Source organism: Alexandromys fortis, unplaced genomic scaffold, assembly GCF_014885135.2.
Source record: "Alexandromys fortis isolate MF-2015 unplaced genomic scaffold, M_Fortis_MF-2015_v1.1 scaffold_34, whole genome shotgun sequence".
Classification (NCBI taxonomy): Eukaryota; Metazoa; Chordata; class Mammalia; order Rodentia; family Cricetidae; genus Alexandromys; species Alexandromys fortis.
This window is the reverse complement of record NW_026067933.1, coordinates 11915893-11937586: the sequence shown is the minus strand read 5'-3', so window position 1 is coordinate 11937586 and position 21694 is coordinate 11915893. Positions and strand designations below refer to the sequence as shown.

The window sequence follows — 21694 nt, the reverse complement described above, 5'->3', positions numbered from 1 at the left end:
CATAAAGGTAAGAGCCTACTTCTAAAATTCAGATGTAGTTTCATCTAACATTTCTTTTAACAGCTGGGCAATGGTGGCGCTCACCTTTAATTCCAGCATAGCAGGTAGATCTCTGTGAGTTAGAGAGGTCAGCCTGGTCTACAGAGTGGGTTCTAGGACTGCTAAGGATTCACAGAGAGATCATGTCTCAAAAAACCAAACCAAACCAAACTAACCAACCAACCACCCAACCACCCAAAAAATATCATTTTTTTTTTTCAGTTCAGTGGTGTTAGTGGCGGTGGTGCAGACCTTTAATACCAGCAGAGATAAGTGGATCTCTGAGTTCCAGGCCAGCCTGATTTCTAGTGACTGCCTAGAATTCTAGTGAATTCTAGGACTGCCAAGGCTTCACAGAGAGACCCCACCACAAAAGAGCAAACAAACAACAACACCCCCCCCCCCCAAAAAAAAAATTCTATTTGCAGTTCAGTGGTGGTTGCACACACCTTTAATGTCAGCACTTGGAAGCAGAGGCAGGCGTATCTATGAGTTCCAGGATAGCTGCCTGATCTGCAGAATGCGTTCCAGGACAGTCAGGGCTATACACATAAACTCTGATTTGAAAAACGAAACAAAACAAAAAGATTTCTTTTTACAAAAACATTTGAGTTGCAACAATCCCCCAGAGCAGTGATTCTCGAGCTTCCTACTGCTGTGCCGCTTTACTCTAGTTCCTCATGCTGTGGGGACATCCAAAGATAAAACTGTTTTCAACTTCATAACTGCAAGTTTGCTGTTAGGAATTGTAATGTAAATATCTGTGTTTTCCAATGGTCTTAGGAGAACCCTGTAAAAGGGTTGTTCATCCCTCCCACTCCAGCAAAGGGTCACAACTGTGGTGGTATCTTGTTTGTATAAATAAAGCTTGCCTGAAGATCAGAGGGCAAAGCTAGTTACTAGCTAACCATTGAGGTCTAGAGGTCTGTACAGACAAACAGGAAGTGATGTGGCTGGGTGGAGAGAAGAATTAATAAGGCAAGAGGAAACAGGAACTCACTCTCTTTTTGGCTGGGAAGTTGAGAAGTAACGTTTGGCTCCTTTTTCTCACTGATCAACCAGCATTTTCTCCCTATATCTAACTCTGAGCTTTTATTATTAAGACCTATTAGAACACATGCTACATACTGGTGCTCAACGTGGGGCACAAAAACACCACTCTGAGATTAAGAGTTTTATGCTCTAGCCACTGGGCAAGCCAGGAGAGGCAGGAGCCCTGCATTTATCTCCAGCAGGAGCCCCATATGCAGGTCTGGGGCTGTGAATGGCTTTTATAGTTGGCATCAATTAAAATAGGTTTACAAAAAATTAGACCCCAAAAGGTGCAAATAAGAAGAGATCAATTGCAGATTCTTAATAGCTTTCAAAGATTGGTAGGAGACATTTCCAATCTATGGCCCACTAGTGGGATAAAACCTGATGAACTGATTAAACCAAACCTTAGATGGGGACAAGGACTTAAATAGTCCCAGGAAATTATCAGCTAAAGCTGAAAGAGAATCATCTTTGGTAGAAAATAAATTACAGATTGCACATGTGGATCATGTGGATTTGAAGCTTAACTACATTCTGGTCATGTTACCCTCCAAACATTCCACTACAAGAATTTGAATGCAGAGGGAAGATATTATCTTCTAATAGATCGTTTTTTACCACATAAACAGAGTAAAGAAAAAGTAAAAACTTAAGTGGAAAAGATTTAAGTTAATTTTGAAAAGGAAAACTGATCCTTCATCAATCGGCAAGAATAGACTAAAGAGAAATTGTATTACCATTCACTAAAGATGAAACTGACAAATTATGGGCAGAAAGTGAACCCTGGCAAAGAGCTTGTGGTAATTTTTTGGGAGAGATTAACAACAAATATCCAAAAGCAAGAGAATTCATCTTATAAAAAGAACTAACTGGATCCTTCCTTGCACTGTATGATAAACACCAATATCTGGAGCCCCTATACTTTATATGATGCAAACACATCAGTAAAGGCAGGTTACAAATGAGAACATTTAACCAAAGTGAATTTAAGCTATTATGATACTGTTCAAAAGTCAGAACTATATGCTACTCTCATGGTACTAAGGGATTGTAAGGAACCTCTCTACATAGTTACTGATTCACAGCATGCAGAAAAAGTTGTTTTGCATATTGAAACCACTTAATTTATACCAGATGATACACAGAATTGACTTTATTATATATTCAGTTACAAGAAATATTCAGGAATAGGAATCACCCTATATACATAACACACATCCAATCCCATATGGGTCTCTTAGGTCCTCTAGCAAAAGGTAATGCAGAAATCGATCAATTATTTATTGGAAATGTGCTGGAGGCTTCAGAATTTCATAAAAAAAATCACCACTAGCAAAGTTTTTTTTTTTTTTTTTTTAAAAAAAAGACCTCTCCACCACATGACAATAAGCCAAGGAAATTATAAGGAAACATCTTATTTGTTCTTTATACAACCGAACACCACTACCTGCATGAAGTAACCCAAAGGGTACTCAATGGACTAAAATCTAGCAGACGGATAGGTTCCATTTTGTAGTGTCTGGACAACTAAAATACGTACACCACACCATTAATATCTATTCAGGTTTTCAATGGGCAACTGCTTTGAGTTTGAAAAGGCTGATTCAATAATTACACATTTCCTAGAAGTTATGGCCATCATGGGTATACCTGTGGAAAATAAAGACAGACAATGTTCCAGCATATGTCTCTAAGAAAATGAAACAAATTTTGCTTATATACTATAAAGCATATTACAGGTATACCACACAATTCTATAGGGCAGGCAGTTATACAAAGATCAAATCGAAATCTAAAGGATATGTTAAAAAAAGAGAAAAGGATGATAAAAACACCCAGAGATAGATTAAATAATGCTTTATTAACTTTGAATTTTCTGAATGATAATGAGAAATGAACAACAGCCATGGAGGGACATTTGATTGTGGAAAAAAAACTACAGAATCAGCTGGTATACTTTAATGATGTGTTGACCTCAGATTGGAAACCAGCATATGTGTTATATTGGGGAAGAGGTTTTGCTTTTGTTTCCACAAAAGAAGAAAAGCTATGAATACCATACAAATTGATATTTGATTTGAACAAGAGACCCCTCTTAATTAGAAGAGATAATAGTCCATCAAGCAGAAGAGCAGTTCAATCTAAACTAACTTTAAAAACTAACAAATGCTTTTCATTTGATCAGATATAACTTGCCATAAGGGAATGTCCGAAAATCTTTAAAGAACCAAACTACAGATATAATAATTCATATATTCTTTCTGATTCTTGGGCAGCAGCAGCATGAGAGACTGAGAATAGAATGAAAACTCAGAGAAGGATCTTTGTGCTCTTTCTTGGGCTAATATCCCAAGATTAGTTCCTCTTCTCCAAGAGCTGTCCCTCTGCATACACAGAGCATTCATCCCCTCACTCTTAAAGCACTGGAAACCAAATGTGAAATGACGCTTTCTAAAGAGGTAATTTAGCTCCATTCCAGATCAATTACTACTGATGGCTCTAAGTGTTCTTTCTTTCATCCTAGCTCCTGCATTAGGAAAAAACAAAGCTGTGTCCTTTCTGGGGAAAACAGTTATTCCAGTGCCTTTTAAGCACAACAGCAATATTTAACAAGCTGCCACACACACAATGAAGCAAGTAAAAAAAAAATGGGTTATAACCAAAAGAAATAGACATGCAGCTAAATTATGTTAAAGTAAATAGAGAAAGTCTTAACGTTAACTATTATAAATATAATAAGCAAAAATAGAGAAAATAGTTAAGCAATTTTAAGAAATTTGGTGAAATTTATCTTATAACATTTCTCAGTAATTAATAAAATAAGACACCAAAAAAAGAAAAATCGGTGAAGATATCTAAATATTTGAACAATTCAATTTGCCACTTCTAAGCAACAATCAAAATTAAACTATGTGAGATTTTCTAAAAAGCTGACATTTTGGCAAAAACTCAAAGTTATAAAAAACAAAGTAAGAACACAGAAATAACACTACCAAGGTCTCACTGTATTTAGGAAAAAAACCTTGGAATCTTGTCTTACTGTTCTACTGCCATAACAAAGCACCACAACCAAAGAAAACTAGAAAAGAAAGCATTTAATTTGGGACTCCTGGTTCCAGACTGTTAGCCCCCATGACCCTCGCAGCCAAGAGCACGGCAACAGCAGGCAGGCATAGTGCTTACATGAGACAACCATAGAGCAGAGAGCCAGCCAGCAAGCCAGAGACAGTGTGTGACCTTGCTAACTGGGAATACAGAGGCTTTTGAAATCTCCAAGTCCCACCCACCCCCAGTGACACATTTACTCCAATAAGGCCACACCTCCTAGGCCTTTCCAAATAGTTCTACCAACTGTGGGGCAGTATTCAAAAGTATTAGCCTATGGGAGCTAGTCTAATTGAAAGCACCACAAAACCCTAAGATTCATTCTGGATACAGTAAGAAAGAGATCTGAATTTATGAACTAGATAAGTTTAGTAAATTGGAAGATTACTGATAATTGTCTTAATGATAATGGTGTTGCAGTTATACAGAAGGATTGTCTCCTTAGGAGTTCTGAGTTCAGGGATAAAATGGCATGCTATTTGTGAACTAATTTCAAATTTTTCAGGAAAATGTGTTTATGTATCTTTGGTGATATACATAAAAATGCTTTACTTCACATTAAGTTTGAAATCTAATTATTTTTATAAAAGAAATCCAAAAAAAATTAAATGAAATTTATGCCCTGGAAATACTGAAGCATGCATGGGCAGCCCATATATGGCAGTTCTGTTGAACACATCCATATTGGGTTCCTCAAAAGGGAACCAGATCTCATTATAGATGGTTGTGAGCCACCATCTATATGGTTGTTGGGAATTGAACTCAGAATGTTTGGAAGAACAGGCAGTGCTCTTAACTGCTAAGCCATCTCTTCAGCATATTACACTTGAAATCTAATTATTCTTCTAAAAGAAATCCAATACTGAATTATTCCTACTAAATGACCATTAAAAATCTTAGCAGAGTAAATAAGTCAGTAAATAAGTAAATTTCACACCAAATTTCTTTAAAATTTTAAGTATAACTAAATGGAAGCAAACTTTTGACCAACTGGTATTTAATTCCATATTAGCTTTGAAAGTAATACTGATCTTTTATAATTATCAAGAGGGAAAGAAATTATACATAATTTAAACTAAGACTATATATAACTGCAAATTTAATATTGTTTTGAAGGCTTTAGGTTCATAGAAAGATACCATTCAACCTCTCTTACACACACATTTTGTTTTGAATCAAGATATCAGTGTATAGCCCAGGCATGTTCAAACTCACAACTCACTTGCCCTGCCTCCTAAGTGCTTTTAAAAGCATGTGTCATCATGGTAAGCTCAATCTTTTTGTTACTGTTATTTTCTAAAACCGCATCTTCTACTTGACTATTGTTCTTCAGAAGTTTGAGTTAAACTCTTATCAACTATTTTTAGCAGTTTGACCTAAAAATAATCTCTTTCTGAACAAAGTCCGCTCAAAAACAGGAGGAGGGTTTGCCTCCTGGATTGACCTGATAATTGAAAAGCCAAGGCTGTGGAGTGGAACAGTGAGGTTCTGTTCCTGACTGGAGGGCACTGAACTCCCCCCCCCTCTTCCAGGGAGGGGTCTAGCCTAGTAGTACAACTCTGTAGTTCTTAGTTGGGAGGGTGGGGTGAACTAGTCAACTCTATAAACATTTTCTCTATAGAGCTAAGCAAACAGAACTAAGCAGTTAATCACAAACACCCCATCTTTCTTTTGGGGGGGATGAGGGAGAAAGGGGACCTTTCCTTTATTTCCCCAACTGTACAATTCTTTGTTCCACAATCCATTGTTCTTATTTTCTCACTACTTTCACCTGCCTCATATATGTATGAATGCATGTATGCACATAAATAAATATATGACTCTCTTAAAATGAACAGGGAAGAGTATAAATGAAATTTTAATATTTGGTTGAGGCCGTTTTGGCCAAACTAGCTTTAGGTTTAAGTAAGACACTGTATAGCCCCTCTTACATACACATTTTGCTCTGGATCACACACACACACACACATACACATAAACACATGCACACACAATTCTACTAATTACAGAACAAGTCATAAAATTGGCAGGGGGCAGGACATAGGAGGACTTGGAGTAGGAAGGAAATGGGGTAGAAAGGATGTAAACACATATACAAGTCTCAAAAAACTAAAAGATGAAATCTCAGAGAATTAGCTTGTATTTCCCTGATGGCTATGGATGTTGAACTTCATTTAAGTGTTTCTCAACTATGTATATGGTCTTTTATAAATACTCCTAATTACAAACAAACAAACAAAAACAAAAAATTACTACCAGCTTCATGACTGATATTTTAATTTTATTATTGTTGTTATTATTATTATTATTTTGATGTCTTACCATAGTCAGAGTGCCTAGGATTAAAAAAAGGGAAGAAGAAGAAGAAAGAAACAACAAAAACACCATCTAAATGAAGGAGATAACGTAGAGGCTGTAGAGAAAAAGAATATTTACTCACTGATGGTGAGTGTGAAAACTGATCAACCACTATGGAAATTAGTGTGGAGATTTCTCAAGAAGTTAAAAATAGGTTTACCACGAGATGTAGCTTTATCTTACTACAGAGATACTTGCTTACCCATGTTCATTGCCCCTCTATTCACAATACCCTGGAAATAGAAAACAACCTAAATATCTACTAAGAATGGATAATACAAATGTGGTACGCATACATAACAGAGCATTATTCAGTTGTTAAGGAAAAATAAAATTTACAGGCAAATGGATGAAACTGGAAACAACCATGATCAAGAAGGTAACCCTTTCAGTATGGTTAATTCAGAAGAACAAGCATTCATTATAGGTTTCCTCTCATATGTCTCATATTTGAACTTAAGCTTTAAAATTTTATATTCATTTGGAATACCCAGAGGTTAAGTAACTAGTAAAGACCACTGCGAAGGAGGGATCTTTCAAGGGATGGGTAACAGAAAGTAGCACCGTTGGGTGAGAAAGTTGGAAGGATGGGGTAAGGTGGGGAACAAGCAGGCAGGGTGAAAGAGAGAATATGGGTAGATAACTAACACTGAAGGCTTTTTTGCAAAAGCAATATAAAAACCTACTATGCAGAAACTTTCTAAAATGTATACACAATATAAAAAAAGGTCCAAAGCAGGTGCCCTATAATGAGGGTGGGAGGCAGCATGGACACAATAACCCAACTAGACACAACACGCTACCAAATAAATCCTCAGTAATTGGAAAAGGATACCTCTTTTTGAGATGTTGGCCTATCGGGTCCCATAATTACCCCCATCCCATTATGCCAAATACAGGCTACTGTCAATAATATTTGTTACCTCTAGAACTTGACAGTAAGATCTACAGCTTTAGTCAAGAGAACAAGGAAAACTCTAGCTAGTGCTGGCCTGGAAGATTCATCCTTACTAGCTAGTGTTCACAGGGCTGGAATATGCCATTCATATAACCAGAGGCAAAAAGTAATCGGAATCCTTACTCAGCAGCTATGGATCCTGAACCCTGCATGTTGCACTAGGGATTTTTCTGCAACAAATCCCCATTGGTATGATAGTGGCACAAATACTATAGGTGTTACCAGTCACTTTTTGATTGGCAGCAAAGCCCACTACAAGAGATGGAACCCATACATACCTGATACTGCCAATGAAGCTAAAAGCCTATGGCTAAATTCTAAATCACTCCTGAGTCCCAGGAGAAAACCTATCACTATTACTGCTACATGGATAGAGCAATATGATTACTCCTAAAAACTTACAAGGTTACCCTGTTATCAGTGCACAACTCTATCTTCATTGAAACAGTTGGGGTAGGGAAGAATAATCAGAATATATCTTACAAAACAATCTACTTTCAATAAAATACAAACATTTTAAGGGGTGGGGACTGATGGCTTCACTTAAGTGCACTAGTTGATTGTTCTTCCACAGAACTTGAGTTCAGTTTCCAATAGCCATTCACTCCTCCTTTCTCTACAGAAAAGGGCAGACCTCCCATGTGTAATACCCAGCCATTCCATATCAAGCAGACGTAATAATAGACTTAAAGCCATATTTTATAAAATGCTTCGAAAAATTAAGCATGTGAAAGGTAAAACATTTTGATTAAGAAAAGGAAACTATAGTTTCTGAGATCAGATGAGATTGGGCACGTTTATGGTGGTCCAATGAATCAAAGCCCTCAACATAAAGCCAGCCACACTCAACCTTACAGAAAAAAAAGTGGGAAGTACATTTGAACACATTGGCACAAGAGACCACTTCCTAAATATAACCCCAGCAGCACAGACACTGAGAGAAACAATTAATAAATGGAACCTTCTGAAACTGAAAAGCTTCTGTAAAGCAAAGGACATGGTGAACAAGACAAAATGACAGCCTACAGAATGGGAATAGATCTTCACTAACCCCACATCAGACAGAGGTCTGATCTCCAAAATATACAAAGAACTCAAGAAATTGGTCATCAAAAGAACACATAATCCAATAAAAAAAAAATAGAGTACAGACCTAAAGAGAGAACTCTCAACAGAGGAATCTAAAATAGCTAAAAGACACTTAAGGAAATGTTCAGCAACCTTAGTCATCAGAGAAATGCAAATCAAAACAACTCTGAGATTCCATCTTACACCTGTAAAGATGGCCGATATCAAAAACACTGATGACAACTTATGCTGGAGAGGTTGTGGGGAAAGGGGGACACTTCTGCATTGCTGGTGGGAATGCAAGCTGGTACAACCCCTTTGGATGTCAGTGTGGTGATTTCTCAGAAAATTAGGAAACAACCTTCCTCAAGACCCAGTAATACCACTTTTGGGTATATATCCAATGGGTGTTCAATTGTGCCACAAGGACATGTGCTCAACTATGTTCATAGAAGCTTTGTTTGTCATAGCCAGAACCTGAAAACAACCTAAATCTCCCTCAACAGAAGAATGGATAAGGAAAATGTGGTACATTTACACAATGGAGTACTACACAGCAGAAAAAAATGACATCTTGAATTCTGCAGGAAAACGGATGGAGTTAGAAAACATTACTTTGAGTGAGGTAACCCAGATACAGAAAGACAATTATTGCATGTATTCACTCACAGGTGGTTTTTAAACATAAAGCAAAGAAAACCAGACTACAAGCCACAATCCCAGAGATCTTAGACAACAATGAGGACACTAAGACAGACTTACATAGATCTAATCTACATGGGAAGTAGAAAAAGACAAGATCTCCTGAGTAAATTGGGAGCACAGGGACCTTGGGGGAGAGTTGAATGGGGAAAGGGGAGAGGCAGGGAGGAGAGCAGAGAAAAATGTAGAGCTCAAAAAAAAAAAATAAATAAAAATCAATAAAAAATGAAAAAAAAAAAAAAGAAAAGCCAAGGAAACTGAAATAAACCTAGACAAAGTGAAACACAAAGGAAAAAGAGGATCTTAAAGACATCACTTAAGAGTATTTATAGTTTCCTCTGTGGTATAATAAATAGCACATCATTTTACACTTAAGTTAAAGAATATATTGGAGACCAAAAGTGCCCGTTTATAAAACACTCACCTACAACACCATTCAATACGACCTTCACCCTCACAAGTTTTTGCCCAGTGATTATCTGCCAAATTTTTCATTGCAACAGCATATTCACAAAGGGTTTCCGCATCTTCACAGTGTTCTCTCCAGATCTTATCAAAGTCTCCCACTGTATACAAAGAAAAGATGATCTAGGTTAACTTTATTTTTATGTGTCAGCTAATTTTAGGAAAATAAAGATAGTTTATAAAACAAGAATAAAAATATTATGAATTAAAACTTAATGAAGTTTTAAACACTGCTTTACAATTGATGATCTGACTATCAAAATTTACCCTTTCAAACAGACTTATTAAGTTGAACATCGCTAATTGTATGCACATACCCCCACCCCAGATATACATATATGACGTAAATATGTGCTGGTAGGGTACAAGTATGGCTGGAAATTAGGCATTAGTTAAAAAATTACCATTATAAATGTGAGTGATTTGTATAATAATTCTATTATCAAATATATTTCAAAGACCCTATGTGTAATGAAAACTCATTTAATTCCTGCAAGACTTGATTTCGACTCTACATGGTAGTAGACTGATGTGGGAGTCCCTTCTGTATGCTGCAAATACCACTGGTTAATGAAAAAGCTGCTCTGGGTCTATGGCAGTGCAGAACAAGGCAAGGTGGGAATTTCAAGTAGATAAAGGAGGAGAGAGTATGGAGCCAAAGAGATGCCATGTAGCTGAAACTTTGCCTGGTAAGCTACAGCCACATGATGATACACAGATTAATAAAAATGGTTTAATTTAAAATATAAGAGCTACCTAGCAATATGCTTAAGTGATTGGCCAAGCAGTAATTTAATTAATATAGTTTCTGAGTGATTATTTTAGGCTTGGGAGGCCAGAAAACAAACAAGCAGCCTCTAAAAACAGTAGGTATAATTGAAAGACTTGAGTATTTGTACTTTACTTGGGAGAAAGCCCTAAGCAATAACAGTAAGGGGATGGGGGGAAACCTAGGAGAAAAAAATTGACAAAGAGTACAGGGGTTGTTAGTGACATTGCTAGTGAAGACATCATATCCATAATGTTAATGGACCTAAGAAGGGCAAGAAGCTTCAGCACTAGCTTTCCTAATTCCCATTAACCAGGGAAGTTATAAACCTTGGATTCTAGTCAATAGGTAAGAGAGAGAGAGAGAGAGAGAGAGAGAGAGAGAGAGAGAGAGAGAGAGAGAGGGGAGTGCCAAACATACAAATAAAATGTGAGTGAGGCTATAACAAAACAGACATGAATTTAATATACTCCTTATGTCCCTTGTACGTATCCTGAATCATAACATTAATTCCAGTCCTTACCCAACAAACATTTATCAAAGCCTATTAAATATGTATTACAGTAAATGTTTAATGGTTAAAAATGGACAAAACATGGTTGAGGTTTTGTTTTTCGTGTTTTTCAAGACAGGGTTTCTCTGTGTAACATCCCCCGCTGTCCTGGAACTCTACTCTGTAGACCAAACTGGCCTTGAACTTACAGAGATCTGGCTGCCCCTGCTTCCTGAGTGCTAGGATTAAAGGTGAGTGCCACTACTACCCTGACCCAGAGTTGATTTTTAATTTTGAGAAAAATTTACTTTCCATTATATTCCTGAAAGTTTATTGAGGGTGCTATGTTAAATAATTTATAGAGAAAAATGGGACAAGTTAATTTTTCATAGTATTCTCTTTTATAGTGTTTAAAATACTAAACATTAACAAAATATTTAAGCATATTATAATGTGGGTTCTGAAAGCACTGCTCTCAAATTGATTTTTTAAAAAAGTCAATAAATGCCCAGCATGTATATTTAAATTTCTTCTGCACACTCAAACTGTATATACATTAAACGTATATTAAAAATTAAAAGTTGATTCTAACGACTTTTGACAGCCACCTGGTTATTAGGCCAACCACAATTTTAACTACTGCTTCGTTTCAAAGGACAATACACTCTGCTTCCTGGCTGCCACTGAAATGTAAGCAAACCAAAAACTAGGGGCAGGGATCGCCCCTTCCACATGAACTCTGCCAGGCTTTCCCTGAAAGAAACTCTGAGCTGAAATAAATCTACTTCCTCAAAAATGAGAGTAACTTGCAGCCTGGGGAAATGGCTCCATAGGTACAGTGCTTGCTCAGAATACAGTCAAAAGAAAAGCTCCAGTGTGTTTGCCTCTAACACCACACCAGTGGTCAGCATATAGGAGACTTGGGAAAGCTCACTGGCCAGCTAGTCTAGACAGTCAGTGAGCTCCAGGTTCAGTCAGAGAGCCTGGCTTTTAAAAAAAAAAACGAAGGAAAGCAACTAAGGAAGACACCAAACTTTAATTCTTGGTCTTCACGTGGGTACACTTGGGTGTGTGTGTGTGTGTGCACCTGCTTACACATGCATTCAGCATGTACAAAATAAATGATAATATTTTCATTATCAAAGGACAAATCAGAAAGTAGAATTTAAGATCTGCTTAAAACTGTAGTTCATCATATCATAACAAATATTTTTAAAATATTCAAGACCAAAGTTTGCAATGAGCTTATCTTAGGATTTATTTCAATATAATGTCATTTATGAATAACTCAACACCACTGTGACTAATAACCCATTTATTTTTATTTGTTTTTATTCGTTATTCATTGTTTGCGCACCTCATACATCATATCATCAATTTCACCCATTATTCTCTGTCCTCCAATTTCTCTATATCCTCCTCCCACCACTTATCTCTCTCAGGTTCAAGTGCTCCCTTAAAAAACTGGATTCTCCCTCCTTAATAGCCACTGACTGTCAATGGCTCTTCAGCTAGGGGTGACACTTCATGAGCTTCTATCCCACCCATGCTGGGACTGGAGCTGCCTTGTACTGTGTGCATGCAACCCAAGCCCCTGTGAGTACATGTGTGCAATAGCATTTTTATGTCAGGAGATACTGTTTCCCTGGAAACAGTCACTATCTCTGGCTCTTAGAACCTTTCTGGCCTCCTCTCCCATGATGATCTCTGAACTGTCAGGGAGGAAATGTGACAGAGATGTCCTATTTGGAACTAAACTCCCAACAGTCTCACTCTTTGCACACTGATCAATTGTAGGTTTCTTTATTAAACTGCCATCTACTGCAAAAATTAGTTTATCTAATGATGACGGAAAGGGTCTCATGTGCCTGAGACTGTCCTCAAACTTGGATGAACTGAACATCCGGTACTCCTGCTTCTAGCATCAGTGCTGGGATTACAAGAGCGTGCCACCACGCTCTGCTTTATGTAGTTCTGGGAAGTGAACTCAGGACTTCGTGCATGCTCAGACAAGTACCGTATCACCGAGCTCCATGCCCCACACCTCGCTTGTAAAATTCATTGTCTACAGGCATCCTAGAAAAACTGGATATACTTTAATATACAAATATACTTCACCTTTCCTATTACAAGGAATACAAAAAACAACTTTTAGGAAGCATCATTACATACACACTTCATAATCAAACAAGAATAACAAACTTAGAGAATCAGCAACAATAACTTGCTTAACTACATAGTTTTAAAAATCAACTTAAAAGTCATATAAACTCTAGAACAAAGTTCACAACACCTTGACTTCTACTTTCTGTATTCTCTTGACATTTACATTTTTAAATACCCACTAAAAATAAACAACTAATTTACCGTGGAAGTAGAATTACATCCATTGAGTTCACAGGTCTGTCTGAAAAACTTTAAGCTTAAGGAAAAGTAATTTTAGTAAAAATACTAGATTATAATGAATTTCTTATATTCAAGGAAAGTGAATCGCTTTATTTTACATGTTGGGATCATCTAATTATAAATGATATTATTTTTCTTACTATCCTAATTCTCATTCTTAAAAGGTATAAATATAAAGCAAAGATTTTAAAGTTTAATGAGGCTAACTCTATGACTAATTTATTTATAAACCACAAATGGTAAAATATTAATATAAAAATATCTAGGGACTCATAAGATTCAGCAAAATTATGCCAGCCTTTTAAAAAAAGTGGGTAAAGGAACTGAAGCCATTTTTTCCAAGGCAATGATTACTAGGTACATGGAAAGATGGTTACCATTACTAGTAGTTAGGGAAATGCTAACTAAAACTACAGTGTAATGGCTAGCATATCAAAAGGCCACCCGCTATATGTGGAGAAAAGGGGGCCTATGTACTTTGTTCTGAGATTACAACACAGCCATTATGGTAAACAATCTAGAGGCTCCTCAAAACATCCAAAAGCTTTCACCTCCTCCCTCCCTTTCACCCCTGTTTCCCCCTCTTTATATATGAAAAACAAAATCAATATGTAAAGGAGACATCACGTTTACTGTTGTATTAGTTACAATACAGAAAAAAAGTGTCCATCAATGGGTAGTACACAAAAGAAGTATGGTATTTATATATAATGAAACTCCATTCAATTTATAAAAGAAAATCCTGCTACTCTTGATAATGTAAATAAACTCTGAGGTCATCCCACTACATGAGATACACCAGTCACAGAAAGACATGCATCTCAGATCATTTATATGTAGACTCTAAAGCAAGGAGCTTAAAGAAATACAGAGTAGTGTATGCTCATCAGAGGTTTGAGGAAAAGGGATGAAGAGATGAAAATGTAGATGTTGGTCAAAGTGTTAAAAACTAAGTTGTAAAATGAATAAGCTTTAAAGATATAATGTACAGTACTGTAACTATCTTAGAATGTATATATTAAAAAAGAAGTAAATTTTTAGTAGTCATTCACACACAGAGTAACTGTTATGTGATGTCTACCAGATTGACTGAGAAATCATGATGTAAGATATATTTTCATTAAATAGCAGGGTATATACCTAAAACTTACTCAATTATCATCATCTCTTCTTTATTTTATATATAATAAATGTATGTGTATGATATACTATTGAATCCATGTAATGTTAAAAATAACTTTTTATAACAGTATAGCAAAAACACCAAGAAGTTAATAGAGAAATCACTAAGTTAGCTACCCCAACTGACAGTTCCCTCCTGCATATTATGATTTGTGATAGAAATGAAGCATCATATAGGCAGCCAAGGAATGAGCTTCATTTTTTTGCATCAAACTATCGAGTTTTACAACTAAATAACCTTAGTTTAGTGTCGCCCTCGCCAACCAGGGTCAACAGTCACCTGCATCAAAAGCATAAATGTGTCCTTATTTACAACTTACACAATTGCTTTCTGGGGGCCCAAGAATCAGCATTTTAAAATTAACCGAGTACTGGCACATACTAATGTATAAGAAACTTCACACTAGGTCCTGGAAGCTAAAAACTGGATATACACGAAAGCACTGCCCTTAGGATAATGCTGAGAATGTTTCAGAATCAAAGCCAATCACCTTTTCTTAAAGAACGTAAGAATTCTAATTTTGTCTTCTCTTGAAGACTATAAGTTGCCATTTTGTGGAAATGAAGCATAAATAGCAGAGTTCTTCAGCGCTACAACCTAGCACAGAAGAAACTCAACTTCTGAGAGTGCTCCTTGTGTTCTGTGGAGGCTCCAAGCACCTCTTAGCACATCTTCATCACTTCTCTGGGCAGTTTTGCTGGTGCACACTAACCACTGTCTCCACCCCTGTCCTAAGGCATTCTGCCTGTCTACCCAGCCCACAGCACTTTTACTCAGACACGTAGAATGCATTTCTAACCTGGGGTTTAATGGCTACTAACATTTCCCCCAAAACCTTACATTATCATTGTCTTTTCCTCTTTACTTTTGTGAAAACTGCTTATTCTACCTTTCAAATTATTCTTATTTTTCTCCATTTCACCACCATGACTAAATCAACTCTAAATCAGATGAACATCAACAGCCACCTAACTAGTTTCTTCTCTTCTAGATTACTTCCTCTGCAGTCTACTGTACTTTTGTTTCACTGTTCTGACTCTTCTGTCTACTGCATACTCCATGGAGTTCCAAAGAGAACACTTGTAAGAGGCCCAAGGCTAAGAACAGGACTTCTGGGTTTATTTGTTTGTGGCCTGTGAAGTAACCAAAGGATTTACATTAATACTTTTGTTCTTAGGTTATCATTTAAAATATACCACAAAGACACACAATGATAAAATCAAATAGATAACACACACTGCACACTTACTGTGTGCCCTTCACTCAATCAATTGCATTAGTGTTACTGATTATTACAATCTGTTCATATCTTCCCTTCAACACAAAAACAACTCCTCCCCCCAAAAAAAGAAACAAATGAAGCAGCAACAACAAAATCTTCTAGAGCTAAGTTAACTAGATTTTTGGTGAAGAATCTATTACAGTGATAAAGCAAAGATTTTCTGAAAAGTGTGCACTTATGCTCGCATGCACACACTTTTCTTACTCTGTATCAGAATGGGTACTAATTAGGGGAAAATGTAAAATGAAACGTCACTTGAATAATAATAAAAGAGGAGAACCTTTCCAAAATCTCTTGGTGGCATAGAATTGGCCAATTTATTAACACAGCTGTGGAGAAAGTCTACTAAAAGAAAAGTTGAAGATAAAAGGAGTTCCCCACAATACTCTCATTTCAGGTGTTTGCTCAAAAATAGCGACAGCTGAAAAGGTGGCTCAGTCACTAAAGCACTTGCCTTGCAAGCATGCCTAACACCATATAAAAGGCCCAGGCACAACATTGTGCCACTATAATCCCACGATCTCTGGGGATTTCTGAATAGCCTGTCTGGCCTAGTTAGAGAGCTCTAGGTTCAGAAAAAGACCCTGTCTCAAAAAAATAAAATGGATACAACCGAGGAACACACTTGAAGTTGACCTCTGGGCTTCACAGTTAAAGGCACACATATAAACGTGTATCCACACAAGACATACACTCACATAACACGTACACCAAAACTACAAAAGAAAGCAAAAACAAAACTGAAAATCCACATGGTTCCAGTTCAGTTCTAAATCAGATACACTGATCAAGTAAATCTGACCAATCAACCCAGTCCTTATTTGAAAAGCAAAACCAAACTAGTTATTGCCTCAAAATAAGTGTCTCTACATCTTATCGTCAACTTAAAATGTTCTAAGTTGCTGTGGAAATCAAACTCTATTAATTCTGTATAGCAAAGATAGAAAATACCCGTTTCTGCGAGCATGATTTTCTTCACATCAACTCAATTTATAACAGTGTCTTATCTACACGTGGCTGGACATCAAAGAATCTTTTCTGATTAGCAATGCTAGGAACTGTCCCCACATTTTCTTTCAGTAACTTATTCAGGTATATAGAACTGTCTCAAACACTGCTCTTTACGGCCAATTCTCATGTTCCTTATACAAGCTAGAATACGATCTTTGGTGACCACGGCAGGCAGTGAAGTGGAGCAGTCAAACAGTGGTCAGAGCGCATTAAGTCCACCAAGCTGCCCTTTTAACCCTATTCACTGTCCCAGCCCACGCCTGCTCATCACTGTCAACACTCACCAGTTGGACAGATTAGAGCAGGCGAGGAAAACACCTTTCCTCATCTCAGCAGGAAGGTCTCATTTTCACTTTTCTTTCTGTTGCGTTTCAAATCCACTATCGGAGATAAAGGCAAGAAAAACTCCATTTTTCAACACTACATTCTTTACCCTTGCTTGTGTTCATTTCAGTAACTGCTTCGTTTCCCTTTCCATTCCAATCCAAACCATTTCTTTCATTACCAGCATATCCCTGAAAAAGCTGTACTGCACATTGCCCCAAGTCAACTGCATACATTTCCTACAGCCCACAGCCACCAACAAATATCCTTCTTCCTTGCCCAGCCCAACATTTAGTATTGCTTCCTGCTCTCCACTTTCTCTTATATTCTAACACATAAATCACCAATAATAGTATAAGAGATGGGAGAGAAACTATTCTCTCCCATAAAATAGTATGGAATTAATGATGAGCATTCTTAGCTTCATGAAAGTTACTTTGATCTTCTTAGAGCCCACTCATCTATAAAAATGAAAGAATTAAGTTCTACACTAAATCTGGCTAATATGTTTCCTAATGATGGAGGTCCAGAAACTGTAGATATGAGATAAAATGTAGACAATTTAAGATCAACCATGTTTAAGAATCATTCATGACAACTATGGGTTCTTACAGTCTTACATTCCAAGATTTTAAGTGGGATTTTTCACTGCATTTCCAGGTGAGAAAACTGCTATGAGTTTAGAGAATACAAAGTCTATAGACCATCAGTACTACAATACTATGCTGTACTAATAAACACCAAGAATAATTTCTTAAGATTATATAGCCAGACTTCCTGGGCATTCAAACAACTGAGACTAGGGCCATACAAAGCGTGAACATTGGAAAGGACACACTCATTCAGATCATCTACTTTGCAAGTTAACTGATGGGGTATTATATATCACTGGAGCAAAACCTAGAGAAGCCTAGCTGGGTGATGGAATTCAGGGTATTAAAATGCCAAAAGAATAGCTTATTCAAAGGCTTTTTACCTGCCCAACAGCTCATCAGATCAATGACTTCGGAACTAGATGCACTGCTTTTAGTTCTGGCCATTTCTAAGTACCCACCTTCATTATGAACTAAGTGTTCCCCTACTTAGAATTTGGGCTTAAAGACATGTTTAAACATGTGGAACTAAGCATGCATAAACAACAGCTTAAAGAGATAATGACACATTAGCAGTGTGTTAATTTAAGTGGAACCTATTCGTTCATGAATAAATGAATAATGAATAACAATGAAATTATCACAAAAAGGTTAATAATAGAAACTGAATTATATACTAGTCATTTTCTTTTAAAAGACGTGTCTTAGATTTGTACAAAATGGAACTATAAATCGAAGAAAAGTGGGTCCACTTATTTCCTCATTTCTGCAAACATAAAAACCAACAGAGAATGCCATTATGTAAGTGCATTTTGTGACTATCAAGAATGATGCAACTGTTGCTATGGTAACCACTCATTTTATTGAATTGCGGTTGGGAACTAAAGCAATTTTAATAAAAAAAAATTCAATACCTTAAAATGCTTGCCAAGGCTCTTCTATTGGTACCTATCAAACAATAGCTATAAACCATCTATGGGAATATCAAATGGCCTTTATTAAAAGCCAGGACTGAGTTGTCAAGGAAAGAAACTTTGAATACTTTAAAAATGAAACACAGAACCGACACTCAAAGGAAGAATACTTGGACTGAACTTCTGGAGTAATTGGAAAGTGTGTAAAACTGAACAGCAACATGATCTCACAGGTCTTTGTTCCTTCCCTGTCATAACTTCTCTCTTAACCTAAATTATTAACTAAAGGACTACCATCAGAACACTGCTGAGTTTTCATTTTGCAATTAAGTTAAAGCAAAAATCTGCTGAAAGGATCCCATTTTAATACTTAAGAGATTTTTTTTTTTTTCCCCCTGAGCAAACGAATAAATCAAGTTTTCACCTTCGGAAATCTTACAAAGTTGCTTTGTTTGAGAGCCTCCATTTAAAAAATGCCAGGATAAGTCGTAAAACCCAACTACAGACACAGTTCTGGCATAAGCAAAAGTCAGTAAAGCCGCTTCCACGGAGGGTGCTGCATGTATGGCCGGCTTCAATGGCATCCGTGTCTTTCAGAGTCGCTGTGGTTAGACAATATTCAAAACTGCACGGTATCTAAAGAACCTGCCCCAGATCGCTTTCTTGCCTGCCTCCACAAACTTGAAGATGGAGCTGCCTGCCATCCCTTCCTCCGGCTAAACAAGGTGAAGCACCTTGAGATCATCTCCTGGGCCTGCTGACTTCGCAGCCCTGGGAGACCAGGCAGGGGAGGCCTCGGCACGGCCTTGCCAGTGGGCGAAGAGGAAGAGGGGCTGTTGCCAAGCGAGCAGAACAACAGGCTGGTCCAGCGCAGCAATCAGGAGGGCAGCTTCCCTTCTGCCGGGCTCCTTCCCGAGTGGATTTTCCCTTGTCTTCGGGTCTTACCTGAAAGCCCCATCCCTGCGCTCCCTCCCTCCTTCCCAGTGTGTGCCCGGTGACAGCGGTCTCCGCACACCGCCGGGGACGGGGCCTGGGCCGGTGGCCACTGCCCATTAGGGTTCCGGGAGGCGAGAGCAGGAGGCCGGTGGCGGCCAGGGCAGACGTGCCGCCCCCGTGTGTGTCAATGGTGGCCTGTAGGGCTGGAAAGCGCTGACCCAGCCGGGGGACGCGCCTCCCCTCCCCCGCCCGCTGCCTGTTTACCTTCGCGGTACTTCTTGCGGAGCCGCCGGTGGACGCTCTTCACCACCCCGGACAGCTTCTCCTGCTCGAGCTTCCGCTCCTGCTCGCGGGGCTGCGCGGCGCTCGAGGGTCGCTGGCCGCGCGCTGCGCCTCGGCCGCCCGACCCGGGCTCCATCGCGCCGCCGCCGCCGCCCCTCGGGCCCCGCGGTCTCTCCCCGGCCGGAGGAGCTGGGCTAGGAGGAGGCAGCAGCGGAGGCAGCAGCCGGAGGACGAGGCCGAGTAGCCCCAGCCAAGGCCTCGGGGGCGGGGTCTTCCCGAGAGCGCCGGGTGATTGGTGGACGTCGGAGGGCTGGGCGGAAATGGAAGGGGCCAAGGGCCAATGGGCGGAGGGCATCGGCGGAGCGCCGGGTTGTTTGGGAAGAAGCAGCTGGTGGAGGCGGAGGGAGAGTCGGGCCTCTTGCCAGGCCCCGCCCCGGATGCTGTGCGGAGGAGCCAAGCGGGCCTGGGGGGTGAGGGTGAGGGGTTGAGGGGGAGGAGGCTGGTGGTGCGAGGTGCGCGTGCGCCTCCGAGTTTGCTGAGTTTGGGCTTCATTGTCAGGTCTAGCTTTGGCACGTCTCCCAACTTAACGCTGAGTGTTATGAGATGATGCCACCATCTGAGTTCCCGTTGCACCTTTATAGAGTCCTATCAACTAGATACCCATTGAAGACTTGATGGCACAGGGTTTTACACTTCAAGGAGGAGTCCAAACTTGCCTGCTTTCTTTGGGGGTCAAGAGGAGGTCAAGCTACCAAATCCGGCTTTAATTCTGCAGCTAACTGTGGTTAGTGCCAAGCATGCTGCTCCTGCACGAAAGACACCTAAATGGGCAAAGGAAAAGTAATAAAAAAACAATAGGAGATGTGGAAAAACCAAGCTGGAAACATTAAAAGGCCACATTGTCTTCCTGTAGAACTTTTGTACAAACCATGGGGTTTCTGGAAAACCTACATTGATTGTAGGTTGTCTCCGAACTCAGAAAAGTCTGCTCAGGTGGTCTGTCTCACATTGGTTTGGAGAGTTAGTCTACTAGTGCCTACAGAGTTCACTAATCAGCTTTCCCTTTCCTAACTTTTTAGGCCAGGCATGGTGGCACAGTCGCGGCCAATGCTTTTAATTCCAGCACTCTGGGCACAGAGACAGGACAATCTCTGTGAGTTCAAGGCCAGCCTGGTGTACAGAGCAAGGTCCAGGATAGAGCTACACAAAGAAGCCTGTCTGGCAAGAAAGAAACCTGGAAGAGTATTCTCCATTTAAAGGAGACCTTATTAGCTCTGTACTGGTACCTAGGCTGCTGAAGCTTCTGCAGGCCAGGAATGAATTGTATCCAATTGTGGGCTACCTCCACATTGGAGCTGTTGGTTACATTACATTGTATAGACATTGTTACATTGAAATTTTCAGATCAATGATTTTGTAGTACTAGTAACATTCTCCTTTTGTAACTGTTAGGTCCAAAGGAAACTCCATTTCCCCAGATTCCGGGATTAAACAAAAACGAGCATCCCTCAGGAATGGGTGAAGCTGGTTCCCAAAAGAACTATTTCCCTTACCATTGGCAGAAAAGACAAACGGTTATCTGTGGTCCCTATTAGCACACCGAAGTACATGCTGGCCTCCAGGCTCCCTCAGCATTTTAGAGTTCATACTGTCATCCTGGCTCTTCTCACACACTCCCTCCAACTCCTCTAACTCAGGAGCTTCCCTCCCCCAGTTTCTCATTCTCTTTATAATGCTGTATTGGCTATGTGTATTTGGCTATGTTCCTCTT

General features: G+C 38.9%; 1 protein-coding gene across 1 annotated transcript in view; it reads right to left on the bottom strand.

Annotated features, from left to right (window-relative positions):
* Positions 1–20174, bottom strand: part of Samtor (S-adenosylmethionine sensor upstream of mTORC1) — a 46150-nt gene extending 25976 nt beyond the window's left edge. Inside the window, exons 1-2 of the mRNA XM_050145860.1 lie at positions 19906–20174; positions 9690–9831 (exon numbers count right to left, since the gene is read on the bottom strand). Coding sequence (XP_050001817.1) covers positions 9690–9831; positions 19906–20059 — 296 coding nt within the window. The 5' untranslated portion in view covers positions 20060–20174. The remainder of the gene's footprint in view (positions 1–9689; positions 9832–19905) is intronic.
* Between the last annotated feature and the right edge of the window lie 1520 nt (positions 20175–21694).